Genomic DNA, 17961 nt, shown 5'->3' with positions numbered 1-17961 from the left:
AGTTACACAACAAAGGAGAGTCCTACTTTAAAGCAACAACATAAAAAGAAACGCAAGTGGAACATCTTCTATTTTGCACGCTAATTATTGTTTCAAGAATTTGTAGCTATTCTTTCAAGCTTATTTCACCTTGATAAATATCTTTTTCGTTTAAAGGGCAATTTGTTGTGAAATAATACAGTAGTGAATTATTTCAGTAGTTCAGAATTACTTGAAAAGTAGCATTTTTTTTTTTACCCCAAACACTTTATCTGATTTGAATTTGGCTCCTCTTCAAGACTGTCTCCTTTTGCTCTGCTGGGCAGCTTTCAGTGCTGTTGCAACATTTGATTTTAATTAAAGAAAAATGTTTGTATTGTAAATTTTATTGTACATCCAATATACATACGAAGAAGGAACTTTTAATCCTTGCATAATGACTGATGTCTCCACTTTTTAAAAGTTAAAAAACAGTTAATAATTAAATAAATAAATACAGAGGGGGAAAAAAAAAATCACTCTTCCCAAAACTAGAGCTTTGTATTCCAAAACAGGTCAGTGCACAAGAATAAAAATAGTATACAAAAAAAAAATTGCAAAAAACTGATTAGCATTGGGAATATTTGTTTCCTACACTGATAGATATTTTCACCTGTTTAACGAAAATCAGATTCAAAAAGCTCAAATGCTGACACAAAAATAACTTCTTAAGTAGATCTTTGTTTTTCAAAGAAATCATCATTAGCCTTAATGGCTAAAGTAATGAACAATAAACAGGAGTCCATGAATTCTGAATATCATATCATATGTTTCAGATCTAAAACTTTGCAGTTAGTAATAACTTTTAAATCATACCCGTAAGATATTAAAAATGATCCTCAATAACTGAAATCTACCTACACTGCATTGGTATTCTGTCACGGTGAAGATTTTTTGATTCTTTGCTTGTTTGTCAAGCTTCACTCTTGAGGCAGGAAATCAATTCAAAAGTATCAGACATGTCTGATGTTTGCTGTTTCTACTGTGCTTTAAAAGAACACAATTTTGTTTTGGAAATAAAACTCTTCAAAACAACCAAAAACACACACATCAAATCTCAAACACACGCAGACGCACCCAAACGCAGACACGCGCACACTCACTCACTCAGTTGTCATGCAAGGTGACTTGGTGAAAAGGCCAAAAAGCTGTCTCGCCTTTCACTTTTCATGCCAGGTTAAAACTTGTCGCAGCAGCAGCAGGTTATTGCATCAGGTTATTGGTGACATTTCATAGCGTGCTTGTCACATTCCAGCAGCATCCCACCACCCCCACTGACATGTGCTCATCACTGGGGATTTAAGGAAATATTCAGCAGGAGCTTGCCTACCAAAATGGGCTTTACAATATTACTCTTGTTCTCAAAAATCCTGAAGACAGTCCACCTTTCTGTTCAAAAACGTATCAACTGCACTTTTTTTTTTTTTTTAAAGAAATGATCAGTCTCGTCACCTGAGTTGATGAAGTGGATGACCAGACGTCCCCGAGTGCAAAAAAAGAGAGAAAAAAAAGGAAAATCAGGGGCAAGGACCTCGGGTTGTCCAGCAGTCCGACCCATTTCACCCTGTTCCAACTCAATCTGAAATAAGGACTTCTATATATAGAATATGGGCCACCGCTGCACTGTACTGTACTCAAACTGCCTGGGACCCAGTTTAATATCAAGGAGGACGAGGGCACCTTCCTGCCCTTGATCTCTACCTCTTTTCCCTCTGCACTGCATTGGAGATCACACGAAAATAAGGGAGTTATGGGACTGAAACCAAACCAATTGCTAGTTTATTCAGTCAAATCTCAAAAATTGTTACTTGATCATAGGTTTTCCTCAAACAACTAAACAACTTGTTCCCAACTAATAAAGTGGTCTTTTTGTATAAACCTCAACAACAAAAATAATCATCTTTATTCATTATTTTATAATTAGGTTTTTTTTTCGTCACACAAAGTCTAAACAGAGTAAAAACTGGCCCTTTTTTCATAAAACAAACAACAAATTATAGTTCCACAAAAAACCTTTCAATTTATTCGCTATGTTAGCCTTGAAAAATGACTAATCTTTATTAAATCTTCCAAATACGTGAAATGTAAAATTCACTCTTCAGCCTACAAAGAGGAAGTTTGCAAAGCAGGCTGTACAGAGAGAGCTGTAAGTGGCTAACAGGGAGAGTGAAGAGAACGGCTAACAGCATTGCACCACTGCACACAGGCCAAGCAGAAGGTAAAGGAAGGGCATGGATAAATGGGAAAGGGTGGACAGAGGTGGGGTTAATCCAAAGTGGGCCAGAGGTGTATGAACGCAGAGCATAAGGATCCAGAAAGAGTTTATCCCTACAGTGCTTGGGAATGTTTTTTTCTTTTCTTTTCAGTAATAGATTTCATTATATATTTTTTTTTTACTGGGAGAACAACTACAAACAGAGGACAGAGCTGGAGTCTTTGCTGACGGCCATTTTTACCAAATACAAAGCAATCAAACTGTCACCTTTACCTGAGCCTGAAACGCTCTACTTTCCCATTAATCAAGTCTAAAACTTACTAAGCTACAGTTAAACTACGGTTAGAGAGAGAGAGAAAGATGGACTGCAGTCTGTATTTACAGATTTAAAGTTGGAATAATGGAACTGTGGTTTTAAATAAATTGACAATAAGTAATAGCATTCAGGACAGAAAATATCACTGAAGACAATGTGACCTTGATGGTATATTTGTGGTGATTTGGAATTATGAAAAATAGGATTTGATAATAATATAATAATTATAAATATCGTTTAAGCCACTTTAAACTGACCTATGAATCATTCAAACACAAGGTTAAGCCAAGGTATGAACCAGTGTTGTATCAATCAATCATCTATCAGCAGTCTTTTGCAAAAACATAATTTGTTCCCAAATTTAACAGTTGAACTACAGAAGATTCTCAAAAGTAATATATTTGGCAGGCATAAAACAGCATTTTTTCCACAAACAAGGTGATTCACCAAAAATTTTGAATGTAGGGAAAAAAGGATAAAAGAGGGATAAAAAGCTGAGGTATAGCAAATAAGACAAGGACTGGACTGAAAAATCAGTGGCCACAGCTTTTATGAATCAAAACTTAAAATCTTTGCTTCAAATGTATGTTAGTTACATGTACGGCCATCTGTAAAACATGGTGGACACTCTATCATGGTTTGGGGCTGGATTTAATTTCAACTAAAGAAACACAAAAAAATATGACCCACCATGCAATACAATCTAGAAAGCATCTGATTGGTAAAATCACTATTTTTCAGTAGAATACATCTACAGTAGGCGTCTAGCTGAATAGAACAATGTACACTAGAACACTATAAGTCAAGGATTGGCCTCCAAACACCTAAACACTGCTGAAGCAGTGTGGGATCACCCTAACAGAAATCAAAAGGCAGAACACATTCAAAGAAGAGCTTTGAATGTCCTTCAAGAAACCTGGAGAACTATTCCTGACGACTACTTAAAGAAGTTCTAAGAAAGCTTGCGTAAGAGAGTTTAGTAGTTATACCAGATATTGCCTTCCAAGCTTGTAATTGCATGTTTCTGTACCAACTTCCTATTATCCTGACTGAATATGAAAAATGACAAATGACTCAAGAGTACCATGCATACCTTAAAAAACAATCCTCTTCAGCTGTCTGTCTCTTTATTGGTACTTTGTAATACATTTAGCCATCGACTGTTTGCTGCTCGCCACCATTCCACAAGACCTTCATATCTGTATCAGCCTCTGGTTGCTAGGAGATTGGTGACATAACTCCAAAACCTCTTCATTTATTCTGTAAATATGAATTTTAAATTTGTCTTGACCCTGCTCTCCACTGTGCTACACTGAGAATTAATCCATGTCTTTGGCAAATTACAAGAGAATTTACATCTGCCCACTCTGACTCCATTTAACACTGCTGCTCCTAATTGCAGAGAGGAGGGTTAACTGGGTACTGCTCCTCATCCTGTGGATTTAGCACAGAGGATGGGAACCATAGAAAAAAATAACAAGAACCTGTTAGGTAAATAATTGACTAGGAGCTTTTCCAGAGGCTCATGTGAGGAAGCTTAAGGCCTCTTCTGTGTGAAGAGAACAAAAAGAGGGGAGAGAAGGCTAACCTATTTTCCCTCGGAGGAGCTCTCTCAACAAGGGTGTGTTTCCTGGATGCAAGGGTAAATCAGAATGAATTAAACTCATGGCCTAGTTTCCCTTTTCCTCCCTCTTGTCCTGAAAGCCTTTGAAAGTTTTCTCTTTTTTCCCCTTTTTCAACTGTAGGATTGTCGCATCGTATTTGTAAGAGGCTGCAGATCTGAACACAGATGCAACATTGGAAAAGTGTTTGACGGACCTTTAGATGTCCCAGCAGTTGACCAGTAAATTAGCTTTAGTTGTTTAGTTCTATGCCCCCCTCACTCTAATTTCTTTCCGACGTCACCAATATTTGATCCTAAATAAATAAAAAGAGGCTGAATGACTCGCGGCTCACCTTCTCCAAAACATCTGATTCTCACTGAAAATTGTTTTATTTGCAGCTCTTAACAGAAACTATTAATAGGGATGCTGAGAGTCCTCATGCTTTCATGGCATGAAATTCAAAGCTAAACTAATCTCAAAACTAAATTAGATGTGATTAAGTGTGCAGCAGTTTCAATAACACCATGTTTCACTTGACATTCATACCAAGCTTATACAGGAGACAAAACATTCAGCTTCTTGCTGAAAGGCACCATGGAGGTGGTTGTTAAAAGGCAGAAATCTATTTCTTATTCAATTTCCTGGCCCAGAATCTCAGAGCCAGAAAAGGATCAAACCAGGGGCCCTCCGGTTAGGAGAAAAAAAACAAAAACCCAAAGCTCTTTTCTCTTGCTACAGTGCCAGTTTAACAGGAAAAGATACGTTAGCTGGGGGCTCGTTTAGCCAAGTGTCCTGCCCGTTCTCCCTCACCACTCTCTTCCTACCTTGGGAGGTATTTGAGTACAAGTGGGATTAAGCTTGTATATCCCGGCCCCTATCTGTCATGCTGGGGATTATGATGCTGAGGGGAGGAGTGGCAGGTGGTGCTGCATGTTTCTGATTACTGGTTGACCGTGAAAGGTGTGCTGGAAAACCAGACAGGTAGGCAGGCTGACTGGGACACCGAGGGGCAGAGTGATGTCGGGGCAGCTTGTCGCTAGAGTCATTTGCTAGCAGCGTTACGCTAGCATACAAATGGCATGAGCCAAGAGCTGTAGCTCTCTAAGTGCAGTAGATTGAATCCGCTTCTTCTTCTTCTGTGGTTTTCTCTTTTGAGAAAGTGTTTTCAGAGCTATTTGTCTCACACAGCACAGAGAGGCTGATGGAGGCAGGGTGGATATCAGGAGGGGAGAGATTCACTGAGCTGATTAATCTGAGAGGCAGCTCATTTTCTCCATTATGCTCTGATGTATGTGAGATTTTAGTAAATTAATATTAACATTAGCACTTGATGTCATTTTGAAGAAAGCCTTTTCTTCCCTCCAAACCACCAGTGTGTTTTTTTTAAACTAGTTTTGTCCATAAAACTGCTTTTAATTTAACAAATAGTGTGTTTCAAGCCTTTAAACTGAAAACCAGGCGAAGGCATAGTCTTTCCATCGCTCTAGCTGTAAACTAGATATGTAGCTGACAATGCATACATTATACATTGTTCATAATTATATTGCTTTTCACAGTCCTATTTTCATAAACATATGAACAATTACAATTACAATTACAGCATGATTATGAGACTAGTCATGCATACCACAAAACAAGCCTAATACAGTAAAGAACAACAATAAGAAAAAAGAAAAACGCCTCCACCCTCCATAAAGGTGTAACACCAAAGGTGTGACTGTAGTAAACAACTACTGCCTAACTATTCTGCAGAACCTCAAAGTGACTGTGTCCCATCCCAAGCGACCAATCAGGGGGCCGGCAGACAGGAAGAGGAGCTGTAAATTAAGTGCTAGTCATTAAAGTGACATTAATGGCATTATTGAGCAGAGAGGAAAAAATGAATCACAGAGAAATTGGCAAAGAAGTAGAGCGGTAAAAGGGGATTGGCAGAGCGCCAGTCAGGAGGCAGAACCTGGATAATGTCAGGAGCCCATCGGAGGAACAGGACTACACTGGGACTAAAGTGACCTCAGTAATGCTGCTAATAACAGCCGGTTATCAACTGCACTCTGGCTTTCTATGTGTTATCTGAGAAACAGACACAGCCCTGGTGGATACAGACTATCTGAAATTGCAACGCTCTTTCTTTAATGTTGCTAAGTATTACACAATTGGTGCATTCAGTCAAAAAAAAAAAAAAATCTGACTGCTCGAAGGCATGCTCCAAACGTGTTGATTATTACCATAAAACATGATTTCCCCTTGCAATATTAGTTGCTATGCCAACTTTTGTGAGAACCAGGGACCTAGTTATCGCTCCTCTCCCTCTGTTGTTTATTCTTGTACGTTTGCGAACTTGCAGAGGCATCAGAAACATTGTATTAAAAGCCATAATACTCCTGAGAATGTGCTTCACTGTGATGACTGTAACTTCAGATGAATAATCACAGTTAGCATGCCCTATTTGGTGTCATGCTGCTTTTTTAAGGATCACTTTCTGTCTTACACATGCGCAGTGCTGCAAAAAACAAAACAAAACAGCAAAAAAAGAATATTATTTGTCTTTTTTATGAGTCCTAGGAAATTTAACTGCAGAAAACGACTCTCCATGTACCCCATAAATTATGTCTATCTGAGCTATGTTACTTTAAAGTTATTATATTCGTGTTGGTTGTTGAACAGACCAAACAACATTGGAAACACAACTTTAGGCTTTCTTACAAAAAAAAAAAAAAATACCATTCCATTAATTAATGATGAATGTGAACATTAGTTAAAATTTTACTTTTAAGAGGCTTCCCTTATGAACTTGGCTGCTCTTATTTCTTGCTGAAGCACACACCATCAGTGGGGTGGGGTGGTTGTGGGTAGTGATTTGGGGGATGGGGATAGGTGCTATTGGTAAGCGGTGAAGTAGAGAAGGTAAAGGAGTGGGGAATGGTGAAGGCGAGTGCTCTGTGAGTAGTCAGGCCACCATCAGCAGCCGGAAATCTCCGGTTGTCCGGTCAGCGGCAGCAGCAAGGTACCAACATGAAGAGGGGGCAGGGTTACGCAGAGTGGTGGGAGGTACTCACTGACAGCCTATAGTTCTGCATCATTTTATCAAACTCCTCGTCAATTTTTTTGTATTTCTCTTCAGTGCGGGGGGTGAGGGAGAAGGGCTCCTCGGGGTCTGGGCTCTCAGAGTCCCGGTGCTCTTTCTTGTTCAGAGCCTTCGATCCCCAAACAAAAGAAGAGAAGGCAGACAGGGAGAGAGAAAGAGAGAGAGAGAAAGAGAGAGAGAGGAAAGTAGAGAAAAAAGGGAGAAGAAGAAAAGGGTAGGTTAGATAAGGTGACAAAAATGTGATTGTACTCACGCCGTAGCGCTTGAAGAGGCTGTCCAGGTCCTCGGTCTTGCGGTCATTTAGCGGGCTTTGGTCGATGGAGTCGTCGCCGTCGGGCTCAGGGCTGTTGCAACCGTTAAAGCCTTTCTTTCGCAACGTCTGAAGCGGTTAAAGAGGGGTAGAGGAGGAGAAGGAAGCACATTTACATTTCATTTTTCCATGCACATATTGGAATTAGCACACAGTGAAAGATTTTCATTTCTCAAACACAAATGAACATCTTGATTGCATAAAATGTGCTGACTCCTACGCTATTCATTGTATAAACATGAGCCAGCTAAGGTCAGATGGAACAATTTGACCCTGATGATGACATAAAAAGAGTTTGTCTTTTTTTCTTTGCGGCACCTTCTGTGAGCAGAAAAGCTGCCTTACAGAACACACATTCTCAACTTCAACCTTTGAAAATCCTCTGTTGATTTGTGAGGTCAAAGTTCGTAACATCTGCCACCCACCTGAAAGCAAGTTATTAAGGAAGAAACTGTACTTGCTTATCCAGCAGGTGCACTCAGGAAGTTATGGTTTAAAGGGCTGAAAAACTACTGAGTCTTATTCCAACCGCAGAAAGCTTTCAAATCAGAGGATGTGGTCTGAGAGAACAAGGCCAATAAACTATGTGCATGTCAGAAGATACAGCGAGGCATCACACTTGTGCACACGTTGGCTAATCAACAGTGTTAGTAATTGGTGTGAAGCTTTGCACTGAGGAATGTGGTAAAGTAAAGCAAAAGGGTAAAGGGTGAGCTAGGAAGCATGTGCTGGTATTAGCACTTCAGCTAACGGCAGACAGGTTGCGTCAGTGTTCGCACACTTTGGAAAGGGCGAGAAATGGAAGAGGGAGACCGACGGGCGAGAGAGGGAGATAAAGAGGCTCTTATTTTGAGAGGATTGTGCTAAACAAGATTTGCTGTTAAGTAGCTTTGCCTGGTGGGCCCTTGACCACAGAGCCAAGCAGAGAGATCCTCGTAGCAAAATGGATCTTAAACTGGAGCTGGAGATCCTACTGTGGTCCAAATACAAGCTTTAGCCTTGAGTGGTGCGAAAAGAAAGAAATCCCTCGCCTTGAAATCTATCCCAAAGGAAAAATAGACTATAACCATGGTCAAAAAAAAGAAAAGAAAACAGACTCTAGTTCTCACTCCAGCAAGTCATTCCATCCAAAACATTTTTTTATTGAATAAAAAAAATAAAAAAAAAAAAAAAAGAAAAAGGAGGGGAGGGGGCATCTGTCTGCGAAGCACTATATTTTAAGCAGCACTCTGTAGAAATCAACTGATTTCAAGAATTATCAAATGACCTTCAGTGTCTTACAAAAAAGAAGCATCATTAAGTCATAGGAAAGTGGCTGTTTAATGAACAAGCAATCACAGGAAAAGAATTTCTTTAAAAGCTCGTAAATCTAGTTTCTAGTATTAACTGTAATGTGCAGTCATGTGAAAAAAGTGAAAAACTAAGTAAGCTCTTATTGCTTCCATTGGTATTATGAGATTAAGGTGCTGCTAATCATATGTGCTTGATTAGATGATCATCAGCAAGTGTGAGCACCTCTATAAAAGCAGGCATACAGATGTGAGCATCCCAGCGAATTCCCCCCCAAAGTGAGACCGTGGAAAGCACAGAGAACAACAAGAGCTACATCTCAGAGTCTACAGGCCAAAGTCACGACTTTACAATTACAAAGACACTGAATGATTATGGTTGGTTTTGAAGGGCTGCTGGGAGAAAACTACTTAGGTGTGGAGATGTTTGGCCAAATTGCACCACATTTGTAGAAAACCAAACACAGCATATGAACACAGAGCAAATACTAACAGTGATGATTCTGGCTTGTTCTGCAGATATGGGACTAGGGCATTTTTCAGTGATTGAGTCGACTATGATTAAACAGCTAGAACTGGGTCATGCAACAGAACAATGATTCCAAGTACACCAGCAAATCTGGTGTCTCGATGGTGCAGTAAAACCAGACCTCAAGCTCACTGAAATGCTGTGATGGAACCTCATTGAAAGGTGTGAATAAACAAATGCCTTCGTACCTGAATGAACCCAAGGACCACTGGAAAGAAGAGTGGGCCAGAATTCCTCCACAACGATGTGAGAGAATCATAGTCACACGGAAAGTGATTACTTCAAGTTACTGCTGCTAGGAATGGCTCTACAAGCTACTGAATCATAGGGTTGGGCATAGTTTTTCCACAGTATTGTGAAACAGTCCTTTTTCATATGTAAGTGTAATTTGGGGGTTGAACAAAAACATGTAGTCTACCTAATTTGTAGTTCAGTATGTAAAACAAATAAAACCACTGGCATCTTTTGACATTCAATTACACACAACATATAATGCAGGGCACTGTTACATGTATCACCCAACAGATATTATATTCAATATCTCATGCACCCTTTACTTTCTTTAATTAACAAGCACTTGCCGTGTCAGGTGCGACTATAGTCTAGTGGCGGTCTGATTAAAACCTAACCATGTGTTACATGAGTGCACAGCACACAATCATTGTTAAGTGAGAATGATTCAACTGCATGCAATTCAGCCTCTAAAGTGAAGCTGGCGGGAAGTCGTTGTATCGAGAGCTCCAGACTAAACCCCGAGGAGGAAGAGACAGAGATTCTTTTCATTTTTGATGTATTAGCCTGAAATCCTAAAAACAGGTGAGGGCAAGAGGGTAATGATGCCATTTGGATGTAAGGGTAAAAAGACTTTCAGTGTTAATAACAATACTGCTCTTTGATATGAATCTCATTAAAAACCAAAGCCATTATTATTATCGCAGTGTCAAAGCTGCTTTTTTATCTACCCACAGAAACGGGTTATTAGAAAGATTTGTTCCAACATGGAGACAGTCTCCTGATTCAGCTGTTAACTCTCACCAGAACAAGTAAGTGCTCTGATCTGCAGCTTAATGTAAATTTCACACACAGGAGCAGCCACCATGTGCTTTGTTGCGCACAGTTCATAGAAAACACACTCTGCTGAGGCAGATGTGTGTGCGCACTGACCTAAAAATTGAGAGAATAAAAGAACTACATAAAATAAATAAAAATAGAACAACTTTCAACTTGACAATGACGGCATGTGACAGAGGGCTGTGTGGAGGACGTGATAGAAGCGTGGACCTCCTGCCCTGACTGTCAGGACACAAAGAGATAAAGAGCCTGCAAACAAAACTGTGATGACACTGGAGCCATGTTGGTGCACTGTTCACATGTAGTGACACACATTTGTACTTTGATACTTGTGAGGAGAGACAAAGTTCCAGTTTTGCATTTCCTAAGCCTAATTTAAAGGTAGATGGTTACACCAACCAAATAATTAATCTCCTTCAATTTAAGCTTTAGTTCAATTAAACCTTGATCCTACTTTCATAGATCTGCGACCAAAACGTCGTCAAATATCAGTCCTCATTCGAGTTGATATGATGAACAGGGCCAAAATACAAATGGATTTGGTGATCATATACTTTTTTTTTTTTTTTTTAAATAATAAGAACAAAAATAATGACAATAAGACCAAACATGCAACTGTCTTTGGGGTTTGGACAAAATTCCCTAAATGCCATCGATCTTCTTAAAATCGTCCCATTTTAAGTGTGATTCATTTGAATTTATGTACTTGATTAAATCTGGCATTATTTGTCATGAAGATGCAGCTATCATGCATATGCTATTAAGGCGCCATGTGTTATTAACTCTGACACAAACATCATTTCCCCCAAAGGACAATAAAAACATTTCTTACAATGCTTCCACTAATGCTTCCAATAAGGACAGTGTTCATTCATTTTCATTGTCTTTATGCCATCGTGGCAATAGATTCACCAGTTAGTTGGCATACAAACTTACCTTCATCTGTAACTTCTTCAGCATGTAGTACTGAAGTCTAAATGCTTCTGCTTATTGCTTTTCCTAATTTGAGGCCGTAATTATCCACTGAGATTGCTAGCTTACTCTATTTTCTGCCAAAGAAGCAGGCCATGGAATAAGGTCAGAATGACACTGCATTTCAGTTCCACTGAAGTACAAAACGCCCGACCCATAAATCAAAAATCTGAACGGATCACCACTGGTCAAATATTCCTTTGTTTCCTCTCCATCTGACACTTTCAAATTCATATAAAAAGCAACAATCCTAATGGACACACTGACATATGGATGCAAACAGACGTACAGTAGGCTTCCTTCTCACACTGTCTCTACTTGCTTTCACACACACTTGATATTTTTTGGACATCACAGGCTTGCCTCTCTGTCTTTCTCTCATGTAAACTCCACTGATATTTTGTGAACATTACAGTGTAAACATGGGCATCTTTCCCCCTCTCTCACTTTCTTTGTTTGTTTTCCCACTCTCTCTCAGACTGAACATTTTGTGTTACATTGCATTACATTCACATTCTCTCTTTCGCTCACACTCACACACACCCCTCTGTTGTGCACTGATCAGCTTGTCTCTCAGTCAGCCATCTGTTCACCTGTCCGCTGTCTCCCTCTCTCCCACTTTCCCTCTCGCTCTCTCGCTCTATTGTGTTGCCAGGGTAAGATTCACCCTGCAGAGCACCACGCCAGCCTCTAACTGGCTATGACTGCTCGCAAGCCCCGCCCCCACCTCACTCTCTTCGTTCCCCTCTGGCTCGCTCGCTCGCCCACCCGCCTGTCCGCCCGCCCTCTGTTTCCAGCTCTCCATGAAACGCTGCTGCTGCTTTGTCCTGTCTCTTTTTGTCTTTCTCTCGGCCTCTCATCTCTCAGCCCACCACCTTTAACGTAGCTCTCGCTCGCTCACAGTGCAAGTGCAAACTCTCGCACTTGTCCTTCTGTGTTTTTCCACCCTTAACATCTCTCGCCATTGCTTCCTTGAAATGTCTCCATACGCAATACTCCCCAGTCGCTCATTTCCTCTCATCAACCTTCATTCTCTCCTCTGTTTCAGTTTCTTTTCCACTCCTCTTTTGCCCTGTCTCTTGTTCCCAGAGCTTTTCCCATCATAATTTCCTTCCCTTTTCCTCTCTCTTTCCTGCTCCAACCTTTTATCCCTTACTCTGAAAATGTGTTTGAAGCCTCTATGTGTCTAAGTCGTGAGCGAAAGTCACTGTACGACTGCATGCATAGTGTCAGTATTTGACGTTTGATAACAGTGGCAATAATACTTTGAGTGTATCAGGTTCCCTTCCTGGTTTTTTGCATTTCCTTTTATTTTTCTCACTTTTGCCTCTATCAGCTTTATCGTCACATTCATTTGGAAGGTGCCAGAAAAACAGACCTTTACCTAAAACATACATGTGTGTTTGGGTGTCACCATATCTAGCCATGTATACGTTTAACAGATACACACACTGCCTCTGAAAGCAACTCTGGGCTCTGTGACTTGCCCAAGGACACTTTGGGAGGTGGGAAGGCCCAGATATGAAACTGCCGAACAGCACCGCTTGCACAGTTTTCCTGTTTAGCCACTTTAGATGTTTAAATTCTTATCTATGATAAAGTAATTGTTCAACATGGCAAAAAGACCATGAAACCTATCTTTGTTATCAAGAAGAACAAAGAGTCTTGCAACTGATAGCGTAACCTCTACACAAACCTAATCTCAACATCATCAAGTTAACTTGGAATCAGCTGTAATCCACAGAAACTTTGGCCAGTCCTCCAAAACAACTGGAACAATCACAACTGCTTTAAGAACAAAGGAGGGTCGGACTAATCACTGATTTGTACTGTACTTTAACTAAAGTTAAAGGATGTGAGTCACCAAACTATTGTCTGGTGTTCATAAGGCCACTGATCACTCCTCATTAGAAAAATTTATCTGGGAATTACAAACCGATTTCAGTGCTATGAAGGCAAATAAAACAGATAAAAATACAACTGACTTCTAAAGTGGCATTTACTTTACATACGAGTACCAAATTCCCACTTTGACTTAGTGTTGCTGCGCTGCAGGTCAGCACAGAATCAAAATCTATGTAAAAGGAAGGTGGCCACTTGACTGGATGAATTTCGAAATCTATTCAGGAACCAAAGACTGGATTTTGTTCTTCATCACTTCTAACAGAAGTATATTAGGAAGGGATGTTTTAGTGACAAACATGAACATGAAGGATAAACAGAATATTAACAGAGACATGTAAAAATATTTCCTTTAACTGATTATTATAGTTTTCTAATCTCACTGTCTAACACTTTTATTTGCCCGGTACAGTATGTGCTGTTTATTGTTAGGCTTTCTTTTGGACTATGACGGTGCAGGTTATATGGTCCCAAAAGTACTTAGGTAGCAGGCAGAGTCCCTGCTGTCTAGGCCTGGTAAGTGCAAAGCAAACTGTAATGTCACCTCCCATTGTGGCTTGTCAAATACAGAAATGCAGAAGAAAGTCTCTCCCTCTCTCACGCATGCAGCCCCCTACAGTCAGTCATTTGGGGCATCGTATCCACAGTCTCAGCACAGCAGTGGCTGCCAGGCTCCTCAGATGTTGTATTATAGATCAGCACTTGTTGTTTCTCATGTCAGTAACCTGCCAAGCCGTGAGACGTGAGGAAGTCATGTCCTCGCTGCCCAAAAAACAAAAAAAAAAAAACACACACTCGCTATCGTGCGGGTTCAGAATGTATTTTTTTGAACGCCTTGTTAAAACAGAAAATCAATAAATAAAATAAAATAAAACAGAAAAGAACGTAAATGCATTTCCTCGTCCTGCTCTCTGTCACTTTTGTATTTAGATTAATTATGCTTCCTGTTCCTAGTGCTCCCCTGTGTGAAGTATTAATTATGCATTAATTTCAGGGTCAAAAGCGTATTTAACATGAAAATGTAAATGAAAACTCAACTATATGTTATGCATTGTGATGGTCTAAGTAAGTGGGGTTTTTTCTAATTAAAGTATAAAATTCAGGAAGTTAGGTTGGAATAATCATTTCAACATTTGGACAAAGTTTAGTTCATGACTTGTAGACTTCCTTTAATTTCTAACCATTTAGTTTATTAAAAACCATCACTGCATAAACAGCCATTACCCCTCCAGCTCTCACTGGAATTATTTGTCCATGAAAATAATGGACTTCTCTCACTTAGCCCTCAAGAGGCCTCTGGATGGTTTGCTATGTATCAGAGGAAGCTGATCGTGCATGATGCCCTACGTCAACTACAGATGACCTGTAAGCCAATCAGTCTTATTGATATATGACCGCCTACACTAATGACAACTAAACAAAATATTTGGAAGCCTATTTTTCTGCCCTCTAGGAGTACGTGTTCCTCATACAGAATCTCCATAACATGCCTCATTCTGGGAGTGAGTCACATATTTTATAATCAAGGACTTCCAGTACTTAATATTGTTTTAATGAAATCTTGGCCCCTTTTCAGCACAGGGCTGTTAATTATTTCATAAGGTCAGGATCTCTGTTCTGAACACAATGCTGTGAATGTGTGGTATAATACTGACCATAACTGAAGGCATTGTATTGTATTCCTTAACCTTGAAGTTCAACTGCAAAAAACAGTGAAGTAATAATAAGAAATACATTTGAATAATTTTGAGGCAATGACTAAACATAAGACAAGTTTATATCTTGGTTTCAAATCAAGTTGTGTGAATGTATCAGGTCACAAACCCCCCCAAAAAATCTAATTTAAAAGGGAGAACACATTACAATTCTACTTGTAACGTAAAACAAATAAATAAATCCAAAAATCCTAATTATGGTTGAGCTTTGGGCCTTTCACACAAGTTTTGTGATTCAGAAACTTGGAAGAAACAAATCCCAGTAAGATCGGTGACCACTAATGTAAGCACCAATAAACCTTCCTATGACCTCTTCTACTCCAGATTAGGACCTTGGGCATGGCAGGTCTTAGCAGGAGGACCACAGAGTTCAGACAGCAAAGAAGGATTATATGAGGAGCATCTACGGGACAACACAGGCATCAGCTTTCTGCGAGAGGACGTCAGAGGAGAAGTGGGCATGCAACTCTGCAGAGGGGTGAATTTCTCACTGTGCACTAAGTGGGGTAATCTGGGGTTGTATACTATTTGTTTGAAGCGCTATGGGCTATTGTAGCAACAAACTCAATCTGTTGCTTAGTAGGAAAATACTGACAAGTAATGTTTCGCAATATGCGAGTCTCCCCTGGCTGCAGCCCAGGAGGATCAGGGCGGTGCCCAAAGTCCTTAAGCACGAGCATTGAAGCTCTTGGTGAGATCTGTCTTCCCTGAGCCGCTTAAAGGAAAAAGGGCATCCCCCTTCTCCGCCCATCTTGCTTTCTCTCCTCAGCTATTCATCCCCACTCTTTTAGCATTGCGCTCGCTTGTGTTCCCTCTGTCTCTCGCTCACTTCCCTTCTTTGCCCTGATTGGGATCTGCAGTCAAGCGGATTAACACATTCTGACAGGAGAGGCAGGCTGCCCACACACACTTTCAAGCAGCACGTGCATCTCAGAGAGAGGCTGTGTGTGCATATGCACAGCCTCTCAAGCTTGCACTGAAGTGAAGGAATGTCTAACTGTGTGATGAATAGAGTCCACACACCCACACCCATATACACACCTCAATATGAACTTAAGTGCATCTAGGCATTTAGGGCCAGAGGTGCATGCATGTACAGCATAGACAGAGCAACATACACGAAGCATAGACTGTGTACGCACGTGCACGTATCAGTTTGCGTGTGCCTGCGTGACTATATCCACACTTCATAATTTATACTCAAAAGCACTTGCAGAGGCAGAGCAGCAAATGGGCACATTTTGAGACTATCCAATTATCCCCTCTCTCTTCTCCCTCACTCTCGCGCTCCGTCACTCGGTATGTCTCAGCTCTGTCCTTGACCAGCGATGTTACACCATGTGCCAGTGCAGATAATCTTTAATAATTATTGTATAATTCGCCAATCTTGTCACACTGACTGTTCGACTGTACAGGGCGCCACTGAAAGCCCCTCACCCTCTATGTCTAGCATTTCTGTAACGCACGTCCAGTCACAGTTGCGGCATTTAAATGTACAAAATGATAATTATCATTTATTGCACATGGAGATAAAAAGTATTTTACAATATTCACAAGTCTGTTCAAGCTGTTTAAACGGCGGTTCTCTTTTGGACAAGAACATGTTAACAGATTTAGGTCATTTTTACTTTGCAAATTTTCTGCATTTCTTTACAGCAATTATTTAATAAAACTAAATAATTCCTGCTAGTGTTTCACAGTAAGAGCCCTTCAGAGAAGTAAAGACATTGGGCTCTTGTCCCTTATAACTTGCCAAGAAAATATCTAATGAAATCTTAGTCAAAACTGAGTTATTAAAAGGATACATGTGATGATCTTCTTTATTTTTGTTACAGTCAACAACCAACACTATATTTATTCTAGTAACAAGTACTTTGAGGGCATCCAAAGCCAGATCTATCTTATTTCGCTGTGTCACAAAGCTCCATTGTTTATCCAAAAACTTTCAGCAAACCACACATTTGTACTGGGGAACTTTTCCTTTCATTGCCACAAACACAGACACTGTTGAGTACTTTCTTTTGACCAAATTCTACATAGACATTCCTAACTTGAGCACCCAGCGTGTATTTATCTGCCAACAAGTCCCCAACAAATACACTGTTCGTTACAGACAAATGTTTACAATAACTCTGCTTCCAAAAAGGTGATTACACTGTGTGAAACAAAATTCAATGATTTGCAAATGATTAAAAGCCTGTAAGTGATTTAAAAAAGTAAAAACTAAACTAAACTGAGAAATGCTATTGTCAGTGATGTTCATTTTGAATTTTATGCCAGCAAAAATGCTTTAAAAACGTAGGACCAGGGCATGTTTACCACTGTGTTGCATCATCTTTTTTTTTTTTTCAAATGTTTTGTCAGCCAAATGTTTTCCAATTTCCAGCTAATGCAGAATATCAGCTCCTTAACAGCTGTCAATGGTTCTGCTTTTCAACAACCTGTTTTGGAGCTAAATATTACACATTTCCCTCCACTACGTTTATGCAATGGTTGTATTTACTCATTACCTTGGAGATTTAGGTTTCCCATACAAAAAGTGACAAAGACACATTTAAATAAGCTGCAGTTTTACTTAATTGCTATTTTGTGCAGCTATTAGCAGTACACTATATAACGTATTCTGAAAAAGGTTCTGAGGGTTTTTATTTTTAATACTGAAATGACTCATGCTACTCTACTGGTAATGTGAAATAGCAAGAATTCATGGAAAATGTCAGGGGCAAACGACACGGATACCTGCCCAACAAGGTGGTGTTTAATGCAGTACATCTGTGGAAGGGGACAGTTGAGGACATATGCTGGCGAATGTTGCTTAATGCCTCCTGGCTTATTAAGAGAATGGGTGGCGGGCAGTATAAAGGCCGGTATAGGCAGGAAGCTCCCATGTAGGACACACACACACACACACACACACACACACACACACACACAC

At 40.0% G+C, this 17961-nt stretch overlaps 1 protein-coding gene across 11 annotated transcripts in view; it reads right to left on the bottom strand.

Annotated features, from left to right (window-relative positions):
* Window positions 1-17961, bottom strand: part of mef2d (myocyte enhancer factor 2d) — a 96954-nt gene that overhangs the window by 28687 nt on the left and 50306 nt on the right. For 7 of the 11 annotated variants that reach the window (XM_013912439.1, XM_013912441.1, XM_013912444.1 and 4 more), the window contains one exon: window positions 7210-7617. In XM_013912439.1, the coding sequence (XP_013767893.1) occupies window positions 7210-7617 (408 nt within the window). The remainder of the gene's footprint in view (window positions 1-7209; window positions 7618-17961) is intronic. The other 4 variants (XM_005739172.1, XM_005739174.1, XM_005739171.1 and 1 more) reach the window with 2 other exon arrangements.

This window comes from Pundamilia nyererei, unplaced genomic scaffold (genome assembly GCF_000239375.1).
Source record: "Pundamilia nyererei isolate P.nyererei 1_Seehausen unplaced genomic scaffold, PunNye1.0 scaffold00090, whole genome shotgun sequence".
Taxonomy (NCBI): Eukaryota; Metazoa; Chordata; class Actinopteri; order Cichliformes; family Cichlidae; genus Pundamilia; species Pundamilia nyererei.
This window is presented reverse-complemented; position numbering and strand designations above follow the sequence as displayed.